The sequence below is a fragment of the Alosa sapidissima genome, chromosome 4 (genome assembly GCF_018492685.1).
Source record: "Alosa sapidissima isolate fAloSap1 chromosome 4, fAloSap1.pri, whole genome shotgun sequence".
Lineage (NCBI taxonomy): Eukaryota > Metazoa > Chordata > Actinopteri > Clupeiformes > Clupeidae > Alosa > Alosa sapidissima.
In genome coordinates this window covers 12,009,575-12,033,304 of record NC_055960.1, presented here as the reverse complement: position 1 = coordinate 12,033,304, position 23,730 = coordinate 12,009,575, and the positions used below count along the sequence as shown (strand labels likewise).

Sequence of the window (23,730 nt, the reverse complement as noted above, 5' to 3'; positions counted from 1 at the left end):
GCCACAAACTTCTAAACAGCATTTGGCCTAGTTAGCATTGATCTGCCGGGCAACATGCTTGTGTAATTGTTCTGCCGGGCAACATGCTTGTGTAATTGAAGGGGTTGGTCTCAAGGAAGCTGAGAGAGTAATTAAGGCAGACTATGGAACAGAGTAAAATATGGCGCCATTCTGGATATACATGCACACACACACACACGTGCATGCATGCATGTACGCACACACACAGGCAATCACACACACAGTATATTAGTATAAGTATATATACACTTTTGATCCCGTGAGGGAAATTTGGTCCCTGCATTTATTCCAATCCATGAATTAGTGAAACACACTCAGCACACAGTGAACACACAGTGAGGTGAAGCACACACTAATCCCGGCGCAGTGAGCTGCCTGCAACAACAGCGGCGCTCGGGGAGTAGTGAGGGGTTAGGTGCCTTGCTCAAGGGCACTTCAGCCGTGCCTACTGGTCAGGGTTCGAACCGGCAACCCTCCGGTTAGAAGTCCGAAGTGCTAACCAGTAGGCCACGGCATCCCCTTATATAATGTTTATTGCTTTACAACCATAACTTTACAACCTAAAGAGTAAGCCTGTGTAGGTCATAGGATGACTCTGTTCTGTTGTGTTTATGAGCAACTGTGTGTGTGTGTGTGTGTGTGTGTGTGTGTGTGTGTGTGTGTGTGTGTGTGTGTGTGTGTGTGTGTGTGTGTGTGTGTGTCTGTGTCACTGTTTTTGTGCATTTTGATGCATTGCTGCCCGGGTAAGGAAGGGAATACACTCCACTCTGTTCCCCAGCTGGCTCTAAGTCATAGAAACCTCTTATAGATTTTTAATTCCCTTTTATTGCTGTGGCAAGGAAGACATTTCATTCCCCAAAATAAAGCAAATCACCTGGCACGCACCAGTGGAAGGCAGATAATTGATTGCGGCCGTTTGGCAGCCAATCGTCAATCAAGTCTAAACATATAGATATTGACTAGCATGTTGGTGTTTGTCAAGCACACTAATGGGTCTCACAGGGGTGTCAGGACGAGGGGTAGAGAGAGATACTTATGTTATTATTATGGTGGGAGAGTCATGGTATGATCTTCAGAGCTTGCCACTGTCTGGGAAGCCCTGCATTAGACATAAAAGTTGGTCGAATGGAGGGAAATGAGTGCCCCATGAAACAATTAATCAAACTTTTTCACAACCAATAAACTAATATGAAACTATATATGTTTCAGCTTTAACAAGTTTTCAGTCTCAACCCACACATGTAAAAACATGGTAACAGTAGTCTAAATATTAGGTTGATCATGGTCACAATAGTTCTGTAGTAGATATGTCTTCAGCTTCAGCTTGCATATACACATTTTTTATACGCCCACACACAGAACAAGGGTTGTGTGTTGGGTTCCCGTTCATTAGTGGGTGAGTTGGTAAGACTGATTGACACTGCAGTCATGAGGGGTGGGCTGATTTGAGCAATGTCTGCCTCACTCCTGCTTTACTGGGTACATGCTCCACTCGGACACACTCCACTGGCTGCGCGGCTGAATCAAGCCTTACATAACAAATGGGCATATAAACATCTTTTAATGCTCTATTTTTGGCCGACCTCCTCCCCCTACTCCCCCTCCACACACACACACACACACACACACACACACACACACATATGCTACACACACACAAACGCGCACGCCCCCCAACCACAGCCGCCGCCGACACTCTCTCCCAGAACACTTGCATCCGTTGTCGTCGGCGCGAGCCTCTTTCACGCGTCTGTGGACTCGGATCGCCCCAGATATAAAATCTGCAATCAACGTGTTCCTGCCTCCTCCTCGCCCGCGCTGCTCAGACATATTGCAGCCTTTGTCAGCCGCACTCTCCTCCCGCTCCTCTCCTCTCCTCTCACCACTGCCACCACTGCCAGTACACAGTCCGTCTGGGTGCACATGTCTCTGGACTGAACATAGGGGGTGCCCCTCAGCTGCCATTCTGTGTACATGCATGCCACCGTGATGCATGCTTTCACGTGTGCACACAGTTGAATGCTGCATTTTCCAGGGGGGTATTCCAAGTACGTGGTTTAGTGGCAAACCTGGGTACGTTAACTCATAGTAAGTGGTAAACCTCCTAATAGAAGAGCTGTATGGCTTCATTATCCTAACAAAACAATGCCATAGGGCTCTTGTTGTAGGAGATTTACCACTTATTCTAAGGTTAACTTACCCAAGTTTTGTCATTAAACCACATACTTGGAATACCCCCCTTGGATTGTGTTTGTGTGACAGAGTGATGATGTGCACAGGAGTGTGCTGTCGGTATTTGTTAGCACCGTTGACATTTAGGATTGTTTTCTACATGTATATAATAGTTGGTGTAAACTCCCTAGGCTCAGGGCATCGGCATTGGCAATGTATGTCTGCCAGGGCACATGTGTACTTACTTACTGCTACTTGAATGGCTTGTTAATCAGTATGCGTCTTAACAACTTAATGTATTTTATGTAGATTTTATGTTTATGTTTATGTAGATAGGCTTTCTTTGTGACTAAATTTGATTGTGTATATACATTGTATTGATGTATAGATTCTTCATGGCCACATAATGCATAATGGATGGTTAAAGCTTGCTCTCGCTCTCTCTCTTGTGTAGGACCACCATAATTATGTTTGCCAATTATGCCCCCCCCCCCCCCACACACACACACACACATGGATGGTGAGTGTGTGTGTGTGTACATGTGGAGGAAAGTACTGTATTGACAATATATGAGCTAATTATGCCCAAGCAGGTCTCTTTCAACTAGGATCCTGACATCACACACACAAACAAACATGTACACACACAATAACACACACACACACACACACACGTCATCCATCAAATGTGTCACTGCCATATTAATTGAAATGCCAAACACACATCATCTGTAACAAATCTTACATTCAAGACTACATATGAACCAAACACACTGGCAGAGCACTCACAATTCCTCACACTCATTTTCTTGTCAAACCCCAGCATGTCTCTCTCTCCCTCCTCACTCTCTCCCTCTCTCCCCTCTCTCTCTCTCCCCTCCTCTCTCTCTCTCTCTCCCTCAAATCCACATTCACTCATGTGAAGCACCTGGCTCTCTGCTTGATCCCTCACTCGGCGCCTCCTCCATCTGTTAGACTCTTGACCATATGTCTGCCGGCCCGACAGCATCCTGCTTTGGAAAGAGTGCTGTGAGCCCTGTGTCTCTCCCCTTGCTAGATGAATGGGTGCAGGGCCTGAGTCAGGACATCCCATGCATGACCAAAAATATTATTTATTTGCATATTCAGATGGTTGGACCCCCAAAACATGAGACCTTGTGTGTGTGTGTCTTTGGTTTCACACAATGAAGTGGCAGAAATTTAGTGCACTCTCCACTCTCCTTCCCTCTCTAGCTCCCTCTCTCCCTCTCTCTCTTCCTCGATCTCAACACACACACACACACTCACACGCACGCACGCACGCACGTACACGAAATATGATGTTCATAATATGATGTTAGAGAGAAAGAGAGAGAGAGATGGGCTTTGAGGAAGTGGGTGGGGGTTTGGTTGTGAATCATTAATAAACCCATTTATCCCTCCCACACATTCCCTCAGCTCAGAACCAGCAATCAGAGGCAGAATTATGGCCTCTGGTAGTCCAAACCTCTAGGGCTTCTGGGAATCGGAGTTTTTCGGACACAGAAGCAGGGGAGGGAGGAAGAAAGAAACTATGGCTCACCTTGCTTCATAGCTATTGAACCATTCCCTGTTTCCCTGTATGAAGGGCGCAGCGAGTGAGTGTGTGAGGTATTGTATTTCCATCAGAGGTGTTCCACTGGGAGAACAATTGCACTACCAGAGTGCATTTCACCTTCTCCTTTGGAGGCGTGGTGCTGAAATGTATCTGCACCAACTCCTGTAATGTGTTGGCAACCAGAGCCTGGTCTTCTAAAGCACATAGACAGACAGCACTCACACACACACACACACACACAGAGAGAGAGAGAGAGAGAGCTCCTCCCTCTGATACTGTTCTCTAGTCCTTCCACTCCGAGTTTGCGCTTCTATCTTTAATAGAGTTCCTACCCACAGGACTAAGAAATTCCAAATTTCCATTGTCTGCACTGCAGTTAATATACTGAACTTGCAGAAATGATGTCACCAATGCACTTTACCTTTCACACCAGGACTTTCTTGCATCTCCATTTATTCTGGTGTGTGTGTGTGGGTGTGTGTTTTTTTTATCTTTGACTTGACTAGACTTGGCTTTGTTGAAGGCATCACTGGGACCCCATCTCTATGGAATTAAAGTACGTGATCCAGTACAGTAGCTGCCAGTTACATTCATTTCCTTGAACTGCAGAGTGAACATACTCAAATGAACAATTCTATATAACTTATAACAAGCTGTTTAAAACTTGAGTAAATGTTGCAAACAAAGGCCAATAGAAAATGGCTAACATGGAGAAATCTCACTGAAATGGCTGCACTTACATCGCTATACTGGCCCTGGCACTAAGTAGCCAAACATGGAGAAGCCTCACCAAAATGGCGACCCTAACGTCGCCACATTGGCTCCCGTCTCTAAGAAAGAGAGAGGGCTCACCATTGACTGAGTGGGCTTGGCTCGTTAATGAATCATTAGTGGCCACGCCGTTAATTGAATTGTGTTTGTTTGGGCAGTGGACTGAGCCGATTGGATTCTCATTTTCATGGGAATGAAGATGTATTCATCTTCTAGTTGGCTGGTATGCACAGTGACTGAGCCACACTGTTTCAGATGTATCTGGATACCCTCATGTTAATGCATAGGTTATAGGCTATATGTTTCATCTTTGTGTTTGTGTAAATCTATACGCTTGTGCTTGAGGGCATTTATTCTTAAATACATACTTTAGTTTAGTAATCTGAGCAACGCTAAGAGTAAAGAGTGGTTCGGAGCCAGGAATCATCTCAGCAGTTCAACGAGAGGACATCCACTGTTGAGGAAGAGAGAGGGAGAGAGACACAGAAGAAAAGACAGACTGTAGCAGACCCAGAAAAAACACCCTCACTATTCCTCTGTTCATAAAGGACCATATGTCTTATCCCCGACAGAGGACGATTCTATTAAGATAGCTAAAGCTCTTTTTATTGTTTCATAAATGTGCACAAATCAAATAAATGGCAAATAATGTATTTCTGCTGCCATCCCGTAGAACTGTCACTCCAAAGCCCTGCAGCTAAAAATAGAGAGGAAATGATAATAACGTAAAGTTTTGATATGCGGCCAGACACATGCGTGCACACACACAAACAAACACACACACACACACACACACGGACATAGGCGCACGCAAACACACACACACTGATGGTAATTTTGATACCATAGATTTACAGTAATAGAGACCCAGTCAGACCAATAGTATGAAAAATCAGGAACAGAGTTTATTTACAATGATGCGCATCAAGGGAGAGACAGCATGACTTCACCTAAAGATCCATCAGCTGCTCTAACTATACAAGGAAATAGTTAGGGTTTAAGTATCCTTCCAGGCTGACGAGAGATGCCGTTGGACATCCCATCTCACGTGGACTACCCTGAATCAGACCCTGATTAGTGGCAGCCTGGCAATCCGGAGCAGATACTAACGCAGCCATACAGAACAGTGAAACACTGCAAAGTCATAATATTCCCGCTTATCTCTGAATACAGTCACACACAGATATACACAGGGAAAGTACAGATATCATACAGTCATTACATAGAATCATACTTTTAGTATTAAAGTGACCCACTAATGAGAAATGCAGAACATTAAACCACATATTGAAATATTGGACATAATGCAGAACATTAAACCATATATTGGACATAATGTTCTATTCCACTTTCTCTCAACACGTAATACATGTAATCAATAATCAAACAAACTTGATCTATCTGTGATTAATTCAGTAGTTATTGTAAAATGGAATGCAGCATGGGACCACAGCTGTCCTGTGTTCCCAGTGGACACCCTGACCTTGGACTGTGTGTGTGTGTGTGTGCGTGCGTGCGTGCACATGTGTTTTAGCATGCGCATATGTGAGTGTGTCAGTATTTTCACCATGTCCCCTAGTCCCCGTCTGTATCCTTAATGTAGAAACAAAAATGAAAATTATTTATTGTAATGTTAGGTTGCTACAGGTGAGGTGTGTTTCTAAGCAGAGGTATCTGATGAAAGTTTTAGCTTATAAAAATGACCTTTTGAATGGAACGATGTAGCTTTACCATGCTTGTATGAACTGCTTTGATGTAAACTCCATGTTATATAACTGCATTATGGGGACCTCGGAGCAATTTACAGAAATAAAAGTAGCATGATACCAGAATATCCAATGACATTTAACCATGCTGCATATAAATGTTATCCATGCAAATGTTTGTTTCAAGCAACTTAATTCATAATGACCTTGACAGGAAATATAGATAAGGCTGGAGTTGCTGATAAATTATGTAAATACACAAATGATTGTGAAAGTGCACCGAAACTATTTCCATATTCACTTCCACTGTAAATTGTGGTAAAGGATTCTACAGTAGTATCAATATCGTATAATATGTGTTAATATCTCAATGTCTCTGAATGTCTCATACAGCCACTTACATGTTCCCCACAGAAGACTGCTAGAGCAGCTGACTGACTGACCATGTTTGTTGCTTTGGTCAGCCTTAAGATGAGGTGCTCCTCAGCCATCTAAATGGAGCCACTAACCCAGCACTCTGCATGCCTGTCAAAATGTGTCATGTTCCCACACACACACACACACACACACACACACACACACACACACATGTACACACACACACACACACACACACACACACACGTACACACACACACACACACACACACACTCTCTGTAAGACATCCGTCTTTGACCTGCATCCTGCGAGTAAAGGGGGGGAGCAGACAGAGTGATGGCTGATGGCACTAGGCCATCCGAGACAGTCAGACAGAGAGGAGGGGGTAGGGGTGCGGGGGGTCTGCCTTCTGGCACTTTCTGTCACTCAATCTCTCACACACTCACTCATACAATCACTTATTCACTCACTCACTCATACAATCACTCATTCACTCACTCACTCACTCATTCAATCAATCACTCACTCACTCACTCACTCTCACGCTCACACTCACTCCAAAGACATGAAACAACCTGCACGGAAATGCCATCTTAGAAAGGGCACGTCTGTCCTGGCCAGTTCATCTCCAGTAATAAGGGAGAATGAAGGAGGGAGAACAAGAGGGGAAGGGTGTGTGTCTGTGTGTGCGTGTGCGTGTGTGTGTGTGTGTAGTTTCAAGTGTGCGTGTGTGTGTAGTTTCAAGTGTGTGTAATTTTACTGTAAGTAGTCATAATAGATGGAGAGAGAGAGAGAGAAGGGTGAAGGAAGAATGGAAGGATAGGTTGAGGATAGTTGTGTGCACTTGTATAGGAATGAGACCAAAAAAATGATACTGTGATACGTGACAATATTTCTTTTTGCAATGCTTTATCATTATTCTTTCTGCTTTTTCTTTCAGACTTAAAACAGTAAACACGTAGCCTGACGTAGTCATACTCAATTCTAGTCAGAATATGTCCTTTTTAGTCTTTGTCATATTTAGTCATTCAAATATCATTTTTGTTAGTCAAGTTTTAGTTGACTAAAAGTCTCGTCATTTTAGTCTAGTTTTAGTCAAAAGAAAACTAAAGGTATCTTAGTCTTAGTCAGTTTTAGTCAACACATTTTAGTCTTTTTTTTATAACAAATTATTTCTGATTACCATTTGAGTCAAATAGTGTTTCACACATCTCAATTTTCCACAGGGCTACTCGTCTGTTATAATTACTCATTCTGATTTGTTGTCAGTCAGTATGTTTACATGCACAGGTAAGTCGAGCTACAGTTATAGCTCGGCTGGGATTTGACCATAGACAGTAAAAGATTTGACTGGACCACTGTCATATTCGTAGACCAGTGTTTCTCAAAGTGTGGTCCGGGGATCACTAGTGGTCCGCAAGGTATCCCAAGTAGTCCGCGAGCAGACGTGGTAAAATATAATATAGATGAGTTGTTTGCAATATTGAACCAACTTGTATGTAAAAACAGTTCTGCAACTAAGATATGCCAGTTTAAATCATACAGTATGAATCCACACAATAAGCAAAGTGCAAAGACAATAAGCAAGGTGGTTCAGTAGGCCTATTGTGTAGACTAATTATAGGCTACTGTTGAAGTAGGTCTAATCTTTTTTTTTTTTTTTTTAGATAGGGTTAGTTAAGTGGTCCTGAAACTGAAAAGGTGTTTTTTTTTTTTTTTTTTTTTGTTTTTTTTTTTTTTAATTGGTAATTCAAGTACAATAAGCATGGGTCAAAACAATCCATAAGGAATCCATCTACAGTATGTACAGGATCAGGCATAATTAAAAGGAAGCAAGAGGAAGCAAGAACAATAAACAAAAAACAATAAACAAAACAGAAAAAAAAAAAAAAACACAACAGAGAAAAAAAAACATATAACTAGGGCTTAGTCATTAAATCATATTCTGTAACACTGTTCAAAAGTTGTACTGCTTTCTTAGACTTCATAGCTTTAAGGGCTTTTGTACAGTATAATAAAGGAAATCATTGTAAAACCCACTAAAAGTGGGCTTAACCTTTGAGTATTTACATTTATGTATAAAACATTTACAGAGAATAACAATCACATTGACTATGAGATCATCGTTATCATTCACAGTAAAGAGTCCATATATAATGTCCTTCAAGTCAAAGTTATCTAACATAAAACATTTAGGACTGAGCCAGTTATGAAGGTCAAGCCACAAGATTTTAACATAAACACATTCGACAAACAGATGCTCAGCGGTTTCCAGCCCATTACAAAATACACAATTATCAGTTTCAATCCCAAAGCGCCTTTTGATTAAATCGTTGGAGGGGTATATTCCATTCAAAGTTTTGAAATGTAGCTCAAAGTTTTGAAATTGGCCTTAGGGATTATGGGATATCTCATGTATTTAGTTCGCAAAAGCTGTATACGATTCTTTGGAAAAACTTTTAAAATAGAATTTCTATATGTTAATAAGGGGCCATCGATATTGACTCCATAAACGGAACATTAAAAATCAAGTGGTTGAAATCATTTGTAAACAACAGTACCAGCTTCTGGTACCATATCCCCCATGAAATATTCAAAAAAATAGGTGGTATAGATTTTTTCCTTAAATGTGACTTCTGTATTCAGAAACTGCCCATCAAATTATCCCTCTTCCATCAGCAGGTTGCTCTATACTGGAAGATTCTGTACAATCATAATTTTACCCCTCACAACACACCTGTCTGGAACAACAGATACATTACTGTAAAGAAGTCATCCTTGTTTATCAAGGACTGGCTAGAGAAGGGCATCTGGTCAGTCCTGCATTTAATTGATTCTAATGGATGTCTTTTAACATATCAAAGCTTTTGTTTGAAGTATGAGTTAACCTGCAACATTGATACATATCATTCTGTATTTGATGCCATACCTGACTCCATTTTAGGCCTAATAAGAGGAATAATTTCAGATCCCAATATTTGTCCTTCCCTACCACAGCTCTTTGTTGAAGGTTGTGACTTTAAGAGTTTTAGATGCTCCAACAAATGTCTTAGAAACCTATTTATCAACCGGTCTTACCCCTTATTAACATATAGAAACTGAAAAGGTTTGAGAAACACTGTCATAGGCCAAAGTATTAATGTTTTACTCCGCCTCGCTAGATGGCGATATGCGCCCAAACACAACACATAGCTAACTTGCTAGCGAACTTTCCATATTAGCTTACTTGCTAGCAAACTTTGCATCATCAGTCTAACTAGTTAAATAGTTGACATTACATGATGAACATTTTCGTATGGACATTCTGGGGATGTTAATTTGTATGAGAGAAGCTTCAACTTCTGGGTATGTAGCATTGTGGCATAAAGCTTAGGTAGTTAGCTTGCTAACTCTGGCAGAAATCTCCAGTGTTCTTTTCCATGTAGTTTCGTGTTGCAGCCACAGGGTTGCAGCAACAGCACGTAGACTAGCCTACAGGAAAGCTGCGTATGAACTCATTCGGAATATTTTGAAAACGTAACAGCTAGATATTCTGTCTTCTCATTTTGTAGACGAAAATGAAGAGAGATTTTATCTTAGTTTTTATTTCACGCAAAACATTTTAGTCTCGTCTTTTTTCGTCAACAATAATGCATCTTAAGATAGTCTTAGTCAGTGTTTCAGGACATTACTGCCGTCTCGTCATCGTCTCGTCTTAGTCATGAAAAAAAAGGTTGTTGACGAACATATTTCCTCTCGTCTCGTCTGACGAAATTAACACTAGTGAGCGGGGTGACTTGCATCACTCACAATTGTGGTCGCCTTGCGGGTGAGGTGGGTGGTGTAAATGTCCTTCAGGGAGGGGAGTGAAGCACCAATCAATCACCAATCAGTCAGAGATTTCAAACGAATGAGGGAACATGTCGCAATGCAACAGTGCTATTTTCCCTTGATGAAAGTGAAACCACGAGTTTTCCCACATCTCAACTTTGGCCAAAGTTTTCAGAAATAATCGTTTTCAGTGATAAAACCTCATTAAATAATATGCATTTTTCATATGGGGTCTTAAAAGCCATGTATCCTTCTAGCCACAGCGTTTTTGTTTCAAACATAAGCCTAATCTAAGCATGCTCAGATGACGTGATAGACCAGGCGCTGTTGCTCACCTGTCCATCATCGTAAAGCCTGATTTGATTGGTCCGCCCGATCTAGGGCGAGCATACTTGCTCCACAATGGAGCAATGCCAGACCGAACTTCCCGACCTCAAATGTTGTGGGCGGGACTAAGTTCATAATGGCACCCAAGCTAGTAAAAACAAATTTATTCCCTTAAATATTCTAGTTTCCCAGAGAATCACCACCTTCAACTCTCATGTACAGGCCTGGTTACATACACTTTCTTGTAGCCTACATTAGTGTCTTTACAGTAATTACACAGAGGTCATGATGAATCACAGATCATTGTCTTGCAATGCATTGAGAATCACACTTAGCCAGTCACGACAATATTGTTATTATGGCCAATGTGATCGTATAGTATTCTGAGGCAGTCTCTGATTCCCACCCCTTCTTGAGTGAGTGTGTGTATGTGTGTGTGTGTGTGTGTGTGTGTGTGTGTGTGTGTGTGTGTGTGTGAGAGAGAGTGCGAGTGGAGTTTCAAGTGTGCATAGCTTTAGGGAGAAATGATGAAGGGAGAGAGAGAGGGAGGGAGAGAGAGAGAGGGAGAGAGAGAGAGAGCGATTAGAAAAGGCTGAGAGCTGAGAGGGAGAATGGGGGGATTGAGTCGGATGACTTCAAAGCTGAAGAAAAGGATGAGTTCAGCGCTGATCCCCAACCTGGGGCCAAATAGTAAAGAGCCCTGCGAGAAATAGGGTCACAGAGAGGGAGGGAGGGGGTTAGTGGAGCGCATTACCCGCTCTGTGGAATCCTGGGGTGCTTCCCCTCTAAGACGCTCCAGTATGTGTGTGTGTGCGTGTGTGTGCGTTTGCGCCACTGATGTGTGTGTGATTTGTTTTGTGTTTATTGAGCGTGTACTTGTACTTCTTGTACGTGTTTGCCTAAAAACAGTGTGATACATGAAAGTCTTGTTTTTTATGCACATCTGTGTGTTTCTGTCCGTGTGTGTGTGTGTGTGTGTGTGGAGAGGACGATGAGGACGATGAGTAAAAGTAAAGGGGGTTTGAGGCATGGCTTAATGCATGGCAGCGCACATGAAGGAAATGATGCATTTTTAAGATGGCGAGCGTGTCAGATACGGAGACAGACGTTTAGTCACGCTTCAGACGCTGCTATTCTCTCCACCGGCTCCCACGCAGTTAAACAAGACGACCACGCAGCATCGAGGCACAGCACAGTACAGAACAGCAGAGCACAGCACAGTACAGCACAGCACAACACAGCACAGTACAGCACACAGCACAACACAGCACAGTACAACACAACACAACACAACATAACCCAAGCTCCCTGATGAAAGCTTGATGTTGAAACGCAGTGTTTTAAAGGTTTAATATGACCAAACCACAAAAATAAAAGCTTTTTAACTGTTTGAAACCGAGAGTGCCTTGGAACTTCTTCTCCTTTTTGGATTATCAGTTTCCCATCCAAAGAGCTCCTCAGACATGGAGGGGAAACCTAATATAATAGCCCTTAGAAACAAAACGACATACTGTGCATAACAATGACCAAGACAAACAACACAGACAATAGTGCCTATTTAGTATATTATTGGCTAGATTTAACCTCCTAAACACTTTCATTCTTTCATGGGCCTTTTAGATGTGTGTTTTATTTGCTTGTTTTTTATGCTAATGTGGATACATTTTGGACTACTATATAAACCACTCTGGGCATCAATTGCTTTTTTCCACAATGAGTGACTTTCTGCTATGAGTAACTTCTGATGAGTTAAACGAACTTGAAATGACCCTCGCCAAGGGTCATTATGAAAATGATAAGGAGGAGAAAAACACTTCTGGATACTTTATATTTCCAAATCTAATTTTGGCTTTGCGTAATGTACCCAGAGCACTGTGCAGTGCGGAAATGGGAGGTCACACTGACCGTGATTGGTTTCATTGCGTGTTCCAGGATGCCTAATTAAGCCGGTGTCTCTAGCCCGTTTCCGTCTCCTTCAGCCTCTCTCGTTACACTGAAGGTCAATTCTTGAATCACAGTCATTTCACTCTAGCATGTAGGATAGGGGTGAGGCGGTGTGATAGGCTAAATGGAAAGAGGCTCGTTTGCAGGCATTTTTACATATGTTGAAAGCAGCTCTGTGAATCGGTCATTACCCAAGACGCACTATACAGTAAGAGCCAGCCGTCAGAGTGGTGGGGAACAATACAGATAAAAGCACCCTTATCGTTTGATCCATCTGTTGGAGCATTGTCCTGTGACAGAAAGCCAGCGCAACCCAAAGAGCACGTAGTCCTGTGGTCATCATTATCAGCTGAGTGCCACTCTGCTGCTGTGGTGACCTCTGTGGTCGTGGTGACAGAGGGAGACAGAGAGAGGGCTGTGAGCACTCTACAGTATTGTATCTTTTTATTTCTTGGGGAGTCGCGATGGGTTGAGGGAGGGTGGGGATGTTTGTTCTGTTTCTGTGATGTATAAGATTGTGTGATATCTTAAAACCTGTTCTATCATTGTATTTCTATCTGTATATTGTCAATAAAAAATGTATCAAAAAAAAAAGAGGGCTGTGCACAGTTGAGAGGATCCCCTGGGAGAATGACCCTCACTTGGGAAGCCCCCCCCCCCCCCCCCACACACACACACACACATACACCCCAGACCCCCCCAGCCTGTAACAGAGCTGGCTCCTGTTCAAACATGCGGCCAATAGGAGAGTGTGATCTGCTGCTGCTATACTGGATCAAACAGCCAGACCAGATGGGAATGGTATATATGCATTCAGTAAACACACACACATATACACAGGCCTGTATATTCTATACAGGCTTAGAATATAAACTAATCATCAAACATGTATACTACTCCATGTCATTCTCCCTCTGTCATCCATAACCAGAAAACACACACACACACACACACCGGCTCTCATGCCAGCTCTTTGAAACACTCAGTAGGCCTAACTATTTGATTGTGTATGTTTGGATCATAGGCATGATGAACTTTTGTTCATTCATGGCTTCATAAAATATCAACATCCCATGTTGCCTTTAGAGTATTCTACCATTGGCCCAAGTAATGTGAAATAAATCTAAAAAAAAAAAGCACATAGCAAGAAGCTTGTCTGAGAGCAGATCTGGCGTTGTGCTCATCTCACAGTGTTGACCATTTTTATAAAAAAATATTTTGAAAACAATCAATGGTATTATCTTAATATTCTGGCAAGTTTAATATATGATGGTCGAAAGTGGGCCAGAGGTGGCGATCCGATATCTGGAAATCTGATCTCACAATGGGTTTGTGTTCACAATTTGGTCCCCCTCACTTTTCAAAAAATCTCCTGCGCCCCTGCACTCACAACAAAAGAAAACAACAAGATGGTGACCAACAGCATGTCAGAAAGCCCTTTTATTTTTTGCGCTGACGTAAGTGTACCAAGTGCACTTTCTCCTCTCCTCTCTGCTCCCTTCCCCTTCTCTCCTCTCCTCTCCCCTCCTCTCCTCTCCTCTCCTCCTCTCCTCTCTGCTCCCCTCCTCTCCTCTCCTCTCCTCTCCCCTCCTCTCTGCTCCCCTCCTCTCCTCTCCTCTCCTCTCTGCTCCCCTCCTCTCCTCTCTGCTCCCCTCCTCTCCTCTCCCCTTCTCTCCTCTCCTCTCCTCTCCTCTCCCCTTCTCTCCTCTCCAGTGCTCCTGAAGCCCCCGACTCGGCAGCTCCTCAGGCTAACTGCGTCCACTCTCTGGCAAACAGCAGCTTATGTTCCCGCTCATGCAAGACAAGCTTTATGTCTGCTCACTCCGGTGGAAGGCGTCCCCTCTCCTGCTGGAGTGAGAGAGGGGAGGAGAAAGAGGGATGGAGGGAGGGTGGTGGAGGGAATGGGAAGTGGCGCTCCAGGGCATGTTGCGTAGGGATGTACCTTCTTTTATGAGCTCACGAGGGAAGTCGCCGCAAATCACACTCCAAATGCAAAATCAATGGGAAGTGATGCGAGACGTCCTAAGCACAGTCCTATGAGAGGACGTCTGTCAGATGCAGCCTTGACGCCTTTTTCTGCTGTTGTGGTCAGATTCTGTGGACCTCTGAGAAACTCACACACACACACACACACACACACACACCCACACTCACACACACATACACAATCACACACACACAGAGAGAGAGAGAGAGAGTCTGTCCTTGGTTTATACCACTGGAATTGAAATGTCCCCTGATGATTAAAATGTAACTTAGGAGGAGAGGAAGAAGAAAAGGATACAGTAGGTTCACCCTCTCATCCTCTCACCCTCTCATCCTCTCATCCTCTCACCCTCTCATCCTCTCACCCTCTCACCCTCTCATCCGCTCATCCTCTCACCCTCTCACCCTCTCATCCTCTCACCCTCTCATCCTCTCACCCTCTCATCCTCTCACCCGCTCACCCTCTCACCCTCTCATCCTCTCACCCTCTCACCCTCTCATCCTCTCATCCTCTCACCCTCTCATCCTCTCATCCTCTCACCCTCTCATCCTCTCACCCTCTCACCCTCTCATCCGCTCACCCTCTCATCCTCTCACCCTCTCATCCTCTCACCCTCTCACCCGCTCACCCTCTCATCCTCTCATCCTCTCACCCTCTCACCCTCTCATCCTCTCACCCTCTCATTACATTTGTCCAGCATGAGCTTTTATACCTTTATTATATTAGTGTTGCGGAGGTAATGTGTGTTAGTCTGTATGTTTGTGCGTGCATCTCTCTCTCTCTCTCTCTCTCTCTCTCTCTATATATATATATATATATATATATATATATATATATATTAGTGCTGTCAAACGATTACATTTTTTAATCACGATTAATCGCTGAATTCCTATAGTTAATCACGATTAATCACATATTTTATCATATGATTAAAATTCTATTATTTTGCATTTCTGAACTTTCCAGGAGTCCATATTAACAATAGAGCAATTATTGTTTATCTTGATTGGGATTCAAATGAAAGCAAAGCAAGTTACTTTATTAACTGAACTTTAAGACATAGGTCTATTTGATTATTTCAAATCAAATTTCAAAAGATGTGCAGCAGACCTGAGGCAACACAATATATTCTTCAGAAATATAGCTGATATAAACTGAAATAAATGCTACAACATGAGTGCATTGCCATTTTATAGGCCTACAGTCTATGGTGCACTGTCACTTGCCACACACATCAACACCGAAGTTTTTAACAGGCAAACACTGGATGAACAATAGATTTTATGGAGCAGCGACCAAATATAACTGAATCGTGATTTACACGGCTGCAAAGTGTGATGCTGGTGTGCGGAGTTGTATTGAAAAGAATGGAATCTAATGTAAATGAATGTCAAAAGCAGAGTGCATCGCAAATAGTAGCAGCCAAAGAGGAATGTTGATAACAGAACAAGTGATGGTGAAAAAATCTTTGGCCGGCTCGTTAGCCCAACCAAGTGTGTGCAGCATGCCTTTACGTAGCCTACTAACGGTGCATCATCATAAAGATACATTTGATCTGCATCATGCCCCATTTTAGCGGAAAACACATTAACACATAACCATTGAAAGACAGCTAGTAATCACACGTTGACGTTATATTTAGTTATTAATTCACAGGACATTCAATCATTTTACTAACACGGCAGTTATGATGATATGTTTATGTAACTTACTCATGTCGAAACGATGTACATTACCAACCTTATTCGTTTGCAATACCCCATGTATTAAACAAATTTAGCATGTACACTTACCATAATATCCCATGCAAAACGGTTAGCTTGCTAGCTAGCTAACTGTGTAACTTCAGTATAACATAGCCAATTATCTCACCTAGTTGTAGGAAATAGACTAAGTTCATATTACAAGTGATAGAATGAATGTGTGACTTATGTTTAGTTGATGTTATGACATGTAAAGTTAAGCTTGCTGAACTTAATTAGTCAGCCACGGGCAGTTTGACTGTGCCTATACATTCGTGACACTCCTGTTAGTAAACTGGAGAGGGCAAAACATAGGAACATGGTCACATTAATCCCATAAACACACAGATAAATCTTACACCAACCTTATTTTGTGCCTTTTATTCATGTTTGTTTCAAGATTTAGTAAGTTTACTATAAGCACGTTTCGCTCTCCACTTTGATGCAGCATAGATTTCCATTATATCAGTCATCTTCCCCCTAAAAGGGCGTGTATGCAGGTATACAATGTTCTGTTCCATTCGTCAGTGCGTATTGTTTAGTTTCCGGTCTGGCTAGATCGGTGTGGTGTTGTAGTTGTTCTAACGTTACTAGTTGTTGCAACAGCATGTGAAAAAACTACAAAGTTTGTGACACCAAAATGAACGTTAATCTCACGATAAAAAAATTGACGCCGTTAAAATAGGTTTCCGTTAACGCCGTTAATAACGCGTTTAACTGACAGCACGTGCATGTGCTTGCATGTGTAACTGTGTCAAAATATGTGGTGATTGTGTGTGTGTGTGTGTGTGTGTGTGTGTGTGTGTGTGTGTGTGTGCTTCTGTCTCAACAAAGCAATGCTGTTGATAAGTGTGCTCAAGCCAAGGTTGAATTCCCCATGCACTAGTGTGAGTAGAGCTGCATTTCACTGAGTGATTCATATAAAAAATGTATATGTGTGTGTGTGTGTACATGTGTGTTTGTGTGTGTGTGTATGCACTCGTGTGTGTGTGTGTGTGTGTGTGTGTGTGCGTGCGTGCGTGCGTGCGTGCGTGCCTGCGTGCGTGCATGCGTGCGTGTTTGTTTGTTTGTGTTCGCGCGCGTTTGTGCGTGTTTGTTTGTGTTCGCGCGCGTTTGTGTGTATATGTATTCAAGGAAGGACAGATACCCACAGGACAAAGACATATAAATAAATGAACAGGGTTTGTAAAAAAGGGGGAACCATGGCAACACTAAAACCATTTAGTATTTTAACCTAATTCTCTTTCTCCCTGCCCCCCCCTCTCTCTTCCTCGCACACATACACTCATACACACACACACACACACATGCTTTCATCATATGCTTTTCCTTGAGTGTCACATTATCCCTTTGAGCCTTTTCTACAGAATATTCTCTGATCTTCTCCTCTCTAGTTGAATAAATCTCCGCTCAACCAGTCCTCTTCTTTCTCTCTAACTTCTTTTTAACTATGTGAGCGACTCTTCCAGTCCTCATTCCTGTCTCCATTTCTCTCTCTCTCTCTTTCTCTCTCTCTCTCTCTCTCTCTCTCTCCCATTATCAATTAGTCATTCCATGTTCCCCCTCTGCTGGCTTCTGTGTTCCACTATGGGATCAAAGGATCTTACCTACAGATGAGAGACCATTCCACATGTAGTGCACACACACAAACACACACACACACACACACACACACACACACAGGCCTATCTTCACAGGGACTGTTCCTTATTTGGTCAGGCTGTGACACATCTAGTCCTCATCGGTCTTCTTGCGGAGCACACGGAACATGTTCCTGTTCCTGTGGGAAATAGAACGACAGAACCAGCGTGGTTTTCCCCTTCAGATTTATTGGCACCCCTGGTAAAGCTGAGTAACTATGCTTTGTATGTCCTAAATGTATGACAGGTCTTTAGTGTAACCTTAATCTGTTCAGTGTTTCCTACCAAATACCTACCTACCTGGCAACTGTCAGGAAGAACCCAAGAGAAGAGGCACTTTTAAACAAAGATTCTAGAACAGAGCTAGAATCTTTGCTTTAAAGTACACATTAGGACTTGACCTCAATGCTCCATCTGCAACCTGTAAAATAAGGCGCATTTGTGCTGCCTATTCACTTAATTAATTTGTATATGACTTTATATAATTACATTCAGTGCAGTGATTATATTATTACAATCCCACTGCACACGCAGGCTGTCTCTTAGGATTTAATGCGATTCAAGAGCTTTAAAGCAGGGTTCATTCAAGTGGATCCTGTTTGTGCATCTTAAGTACGTGTTGATGAATGCTATTTGGCTAATGAAAAAAAGGTGGACTGGGCTGAACGTCCCGTATGTGTGTGTCTGGAACAGTACATCTGAACTTCAACTTAACAATGCAGGATGCAGTGAATGTAGAATGTAAATCTGATGATTTACTGACACGTTTTGAGCAATATCGCTAGGCAGTGTCCCTGAGTACTGATGGTCAGACATGTTCCCATTGATATAGCCTAGGGCAGCATTTTGTTTTTCTGGAGAACTTTAATCATCATGGCAATTCATCATGATCATCCAATCAGAACACATGGAACCGGTTATGTGGTTGCCCAGCAACATTGCTCAAAATGTTTGCTTGATGTATCATCAAGTGTTGTGACTCTGAGCTATTTGAAGAAAAGTTATACTCTTTCTGAATAGTTAATATTCCATAAAGATTTCATTATTTCACTATTCTGTTACTCACTGACATAGTTCAGAATCGAGTTTAGAGACATTAACGGCATTAATGCCTGCTGTGTCAGTGCTTTCCTTTAGACCTTTAGCGCCTGCATGTGTTATAACAATATTATTATAGTAGCATTGAAGTGGCTTGTCAGCAGTGGTAGGCCTGCCTGCCTCCTTCCTGCTGTTTCCTGGGTAGCCTTGTTTTGCGTGCCCTCACTGCGGCTCCTTTTCCAGCCCACTGGAGTGTTGCAGCCTATATCTGATGGGTAGTGGGGCATGGCACCTCTCCTCAACTTTCCTCTCTTCTCCTCGCCTCTCTTCTCTTCTTCCCTCATCTTCTCTCCTCTCCTATTCTCTCCTCTCTTCTCCTCTCCCCTCATCTTCTCTTCTCTCCTCTCTTCTCCTCTCCCCTCATCTTCTCTCCTTTCCTCTCCTCTCTTCTCCTCTCCCCTCATCTTCTCTTCTCTCCTCTCCTATTCTCTCCTCTCCTCTTCTATGTATAATCCCTTGTATGAAGAGTGCGGGAGGCTAAAGGCTGTTCCCTCGTGTCTCGTAGCTTTTGCTCTCTCTCTCTCTCTCCACTAACTCTCTCTCAACTAACTCCATTCTCTCCCAGCCTCCCGTCAACTCCCCAAATGCCTCTCTTAACACAACTATAGAAGGAAGCTTCTCTCTGTGTCTTTCTTGCACACACACACACACGCACACACAAACACACACACAAACAGATTGTCTCACAAGAAAGCAAAGAAATGAGATCTCTCTCTCTCTGTGTCTCCCCTCTCCAGCGGTCTGCTTGGTGCTGGGTTGTATGATATTCCCGGACGGCTGGGACGCAGAGGTGATCCGGGACATGTGCGGCGAGTTCTCGGGGAAGTACACACTGGGGAACTGCTCCGTGCGCTGGGCCTACATCCTGGCCATCATCGGCATCCTGGACGCCCTCATCCTCTCCTTCCTAGCCTTTGTCCTCGGGAACCGCCAGAGCGACTTCCTTCACGAGGAGATCAAGGCTGACAACAAAGGTGAGGCGGCCAGACACCTTCGAAATAAACAACATATAAATAAACAAAAATAAACAAATTATAACAACACAATCACAGATGCCTTCTAAACCATGTTTAACAGTACATTAACTCTTTTGATCTTTAGGGCACTTTCTGTGTGTTACAGTGGATACTTTTTTAAGTGGTAAAAATGTCTTTATATAGTATAGTATCCACACACTAGACACGAAATAATATGAACTTTAGAAAAATACGTCAGTTTTAATTGACCACAAGTGGCCAATTAAAGTGTGACTAAGAATGAGTAATTCTGGTAGCAAAGCCATTTTGAACTTCTGAAGCTTCCATAATGGAGTCAATATTAACCGAACCGGAAAGTCAATAGCTGTCAAGCTATAGTCAGGCTTACAGCATACTGAGGGTCTTTGCTCATCTCGAAAAGCCACTAATATCAGTTGATTTGGAAGCAAATAACTGCTAATTATCAGGTAGTGGCACTAGTTGGACACTCACTGCCATAGACTAATCAGCAAGTTAAACTATGTTGTTAAGTTTGAATACAAAATTGTTACACCAAAAAAATTAATTCCAGTCAGTCAGTCTAATGAAACTGTCCTCCGGACCTCCGAGTTAAGGATCCTCACTAGCCCTCAGTTACAGGCACTCCATCTCCAGTTTGTTCAAAACAGCTGTTGGTCCGCCTCGCCTGTAACATCTGTCTCTCTCGGCGGCGTGCAGTCACTCGAGCCTCCGCTACTCCTCACCGAGTGGCACCACTGGCGAGGGCAAGAGCTGTGATGGCACTGATGACATGGGTTGGGGCAAAGGACGGTGTTTCTTGTGACGGCATCAGAGAGAGACTCGTGTCTTGTGAATATTTGATCTGGCGTCTCCCAGTCATTGCCATGGCGAGCTTGTGGCAGTGTCAGCCATGTTTCGTCATTTCCCCAGTGACCTGTTCTCCTCATGATACACCTTTCATTACCCCCCCCCCCCCTTGGTAAAACAAAGAACAGGCAGAAGAGTGTTGTTTAACAACAAGATGTCAATGCTGCTGCAAGGCTAAATCATTTACGATAAGCATTGTTGGTGCCGTGATAAGACAGTCTTACAACGTGATCAGAGAAGAAAAAGAGGGTGAGAGAGGGAGGGAGAGAGAGGGAGAAAGAGAGAGAGAGAATGTGTCGAGCTGCCTGTAGAGGGAGAAAAAAAGGGGGGGGGGGGGGTCACCTCCCAATTCCTTCAAAGCCTTCTGATTCTATTGAGGAAGTTACCATGGTTACGTGTCAGATTCCGGCAGGATAAGAAGGGCTGCTGCTTGCTCCCCAGTGACTCTGTGCTGTGCAGCTGTGTCTCTCTCTCTCTCTCTCTCTGTGTATTCTCTCTCTCTCTCTATACTCTCACACTCAAACTGATTATGCCCAAGTGTTAATGTGCAAGAAATAAATTTGTATCTAAGTGGAAATGCATTGTGCACAGAACACTGATGTGTGCACGCACACACACACACACACACACACACACACACACACACACACACAGAAACACAAACATGCATGCTCAAATTTATGTCATGGCTGATTTGGGTGCTGTGGTATCTGGGCCTGTCTTTGAGTGTGGGGGGTCTAAGGAGGGCAGAGAGGGGAGATTTAAGGGGTTTTTGAGATGTGGGTGGGGGTGGTGGAGGTGGGGGTTACAGGATCTGTGACTGGCTGGGAATAGGTGTTGCAGCATCATAAAAACCTGCTGGCAGGGAGCCAAACCTCCTCCAGCTTTTATTTGTTCCCTCTTTAATCCAGTCCTGTGCAGCCTCACCATTAAAATGGCAGATAGTTCTCTCTCTCTCTCTCTCTCTCTCTCTCTCTCTCTCTCTCTCTCTCTCGCTCTCTCTCTCTCTCCTCTTCAGAAATATTATGTAGGTTTATAGTTTATCTGCTAGCATGGTCAATCACATGGCCAGGTAAGATGGCCAGGCCAAGTACAGTACAGTTCCAAAATAGCTCCATTTCCTTCATTTGTGCTGGGAAGTTCATGACATACCAGTGTTAAATGAGAATCTTTAGAGCCACTCTCTGGTATCGCTCTTCAGAGGGACGTTGTTGAATAAAAAACAAAAAGACAACAAGACACACAAAACACATTTAATTTATATAGCGCTTTTCAACACACACAAGAAACCCTGGACAGGACAAGCACCGACTTTAAATTCACATGTTGGCCAGTAAGACGTATTCTAGAATTTTCTATGAGGAAACTGACATGCTGAAAGCTGATATTGATAAAAGCATCAGCTCAATTAAACACTATGTTTCACATATCAAAGTAAATAAACACATTTTTGTTGCTGAACAATGCTGTGTGATAGTAATAGTATCTGTAGAGTATAACATACTAAAATCCTTCCTTAAAGGTACGGTATATAAAGTTTATTGCCATCTAGTGGTGAGGCTGCAGATTACCACCAACTGAATACCTCTCCAGAGTGCAGGAAGATATGGTGTCCAAACAGGTGATGCAGAGGAAGTAGATTGGGAACAAAATAGAACGTTCAAGCATTGTTTTTGTTTTTCTTGTTGTAAGGGTGTATAGCTCCCCAGAGCCTTATAGATATACCCAGAGCCATATAAAGGTACCTTTATATGGCTCTGGATATACCTTTATATGGCTCTGTAGCTCCCTAATTCTGTTCTGGAATATCCATAGCTCCCTAATTCTGTTCTGGAACTGGGAGTGGGATAGCTGCTGGGATGGGCAAAATAACAGAAAATGAATTGGCATAGCGTCTATGTATTTCTGAGCTAAATACTTCTCTGATATTATTAATCAACATGCTAACAGACCCAAAATTCTGTTTCACACTATTAATCAAATCACCAACCCTCCACTCTCACCTGCTCCCTTCACAAGTGCTGATGCTTGTGAGAAATTTCAGAAATTTTTCATTGATAAAATCAAAAACATCAGAGCACTGTTCTCTCCCCCTCCTCTGCCTTCCCCCCAGTTAAGGTGTCTTCAGGCCCTTTATCTACTTTCAGTCACTTTGCTGATGTATTGCTAGCAGATCTCAAGGACATAGTCCTCTGTATGAAACCCACATCTTCCCCTGGTGATGTTGTCCCCTCTCCTATCTTGAAAGATGCTTTTGATGTGTTGGGCCCTTCCATACAGCTAGTTATCAACTCCTGTTTGACATCTGGTGCTGTCCCTGCCTGCTTTAAGCCCCAATTTAAGCCCCAATTACCGCCCCATCTCTAAACTCCCTTTCCTTTCCAAGGTACTGGAGAAAGTAGTGCTGGCCCAGTTGCTTCCCTTCCTGACTGAGCATAACATCCTTGAGCCCTTCCACTCAGGTTTTAGAACACTCCACAGTACTGAATCGGCTCTGCTAAAAGTCACCAATGATCTGCTTCTCACTCTAGATTCAGGTCAAAATGCAATCTTGGTTCTATTGGACCTCAGCGCAGCGTTTGATACTGTGGACCACAACACCCTCCTTACCCGTCTTGAGGACTGGGTAGGCATAAAGGGGACAGCACTACTTTGGTTCAGCTCCTACCTCAGACACAGAACCTTCTCAGTATCCCTCTTCCTCCTCAGCTCC

General features: G+C 43.1%; 1 protein-coding gene across 3 annotated transcripts in view; it reads left to right on the top strand.

The window, feature by feature from the left end:
* Positions 1–23,730, top strand: part of lhfpl4a (LHFPL tetraspan subfamily member 4a) — a 40,940-nt gene that overhangs the window by 8,494 nt on the left and 8,716 nt on the right. For all 3 annotated transcript variants that reach the window (XM_042090520.1, XM_042090521.1, XM_042090519.1), the window contains exon 2: positions 19,911–20,147. In XM_042090520.1, the coding sequence (XP_041946454.1) occupies positions 19,911–20,147 (237 nt within the window). The remainder of the gene's footprint in view (positions 1–19,910; positions 20,148–23,730) is intronic.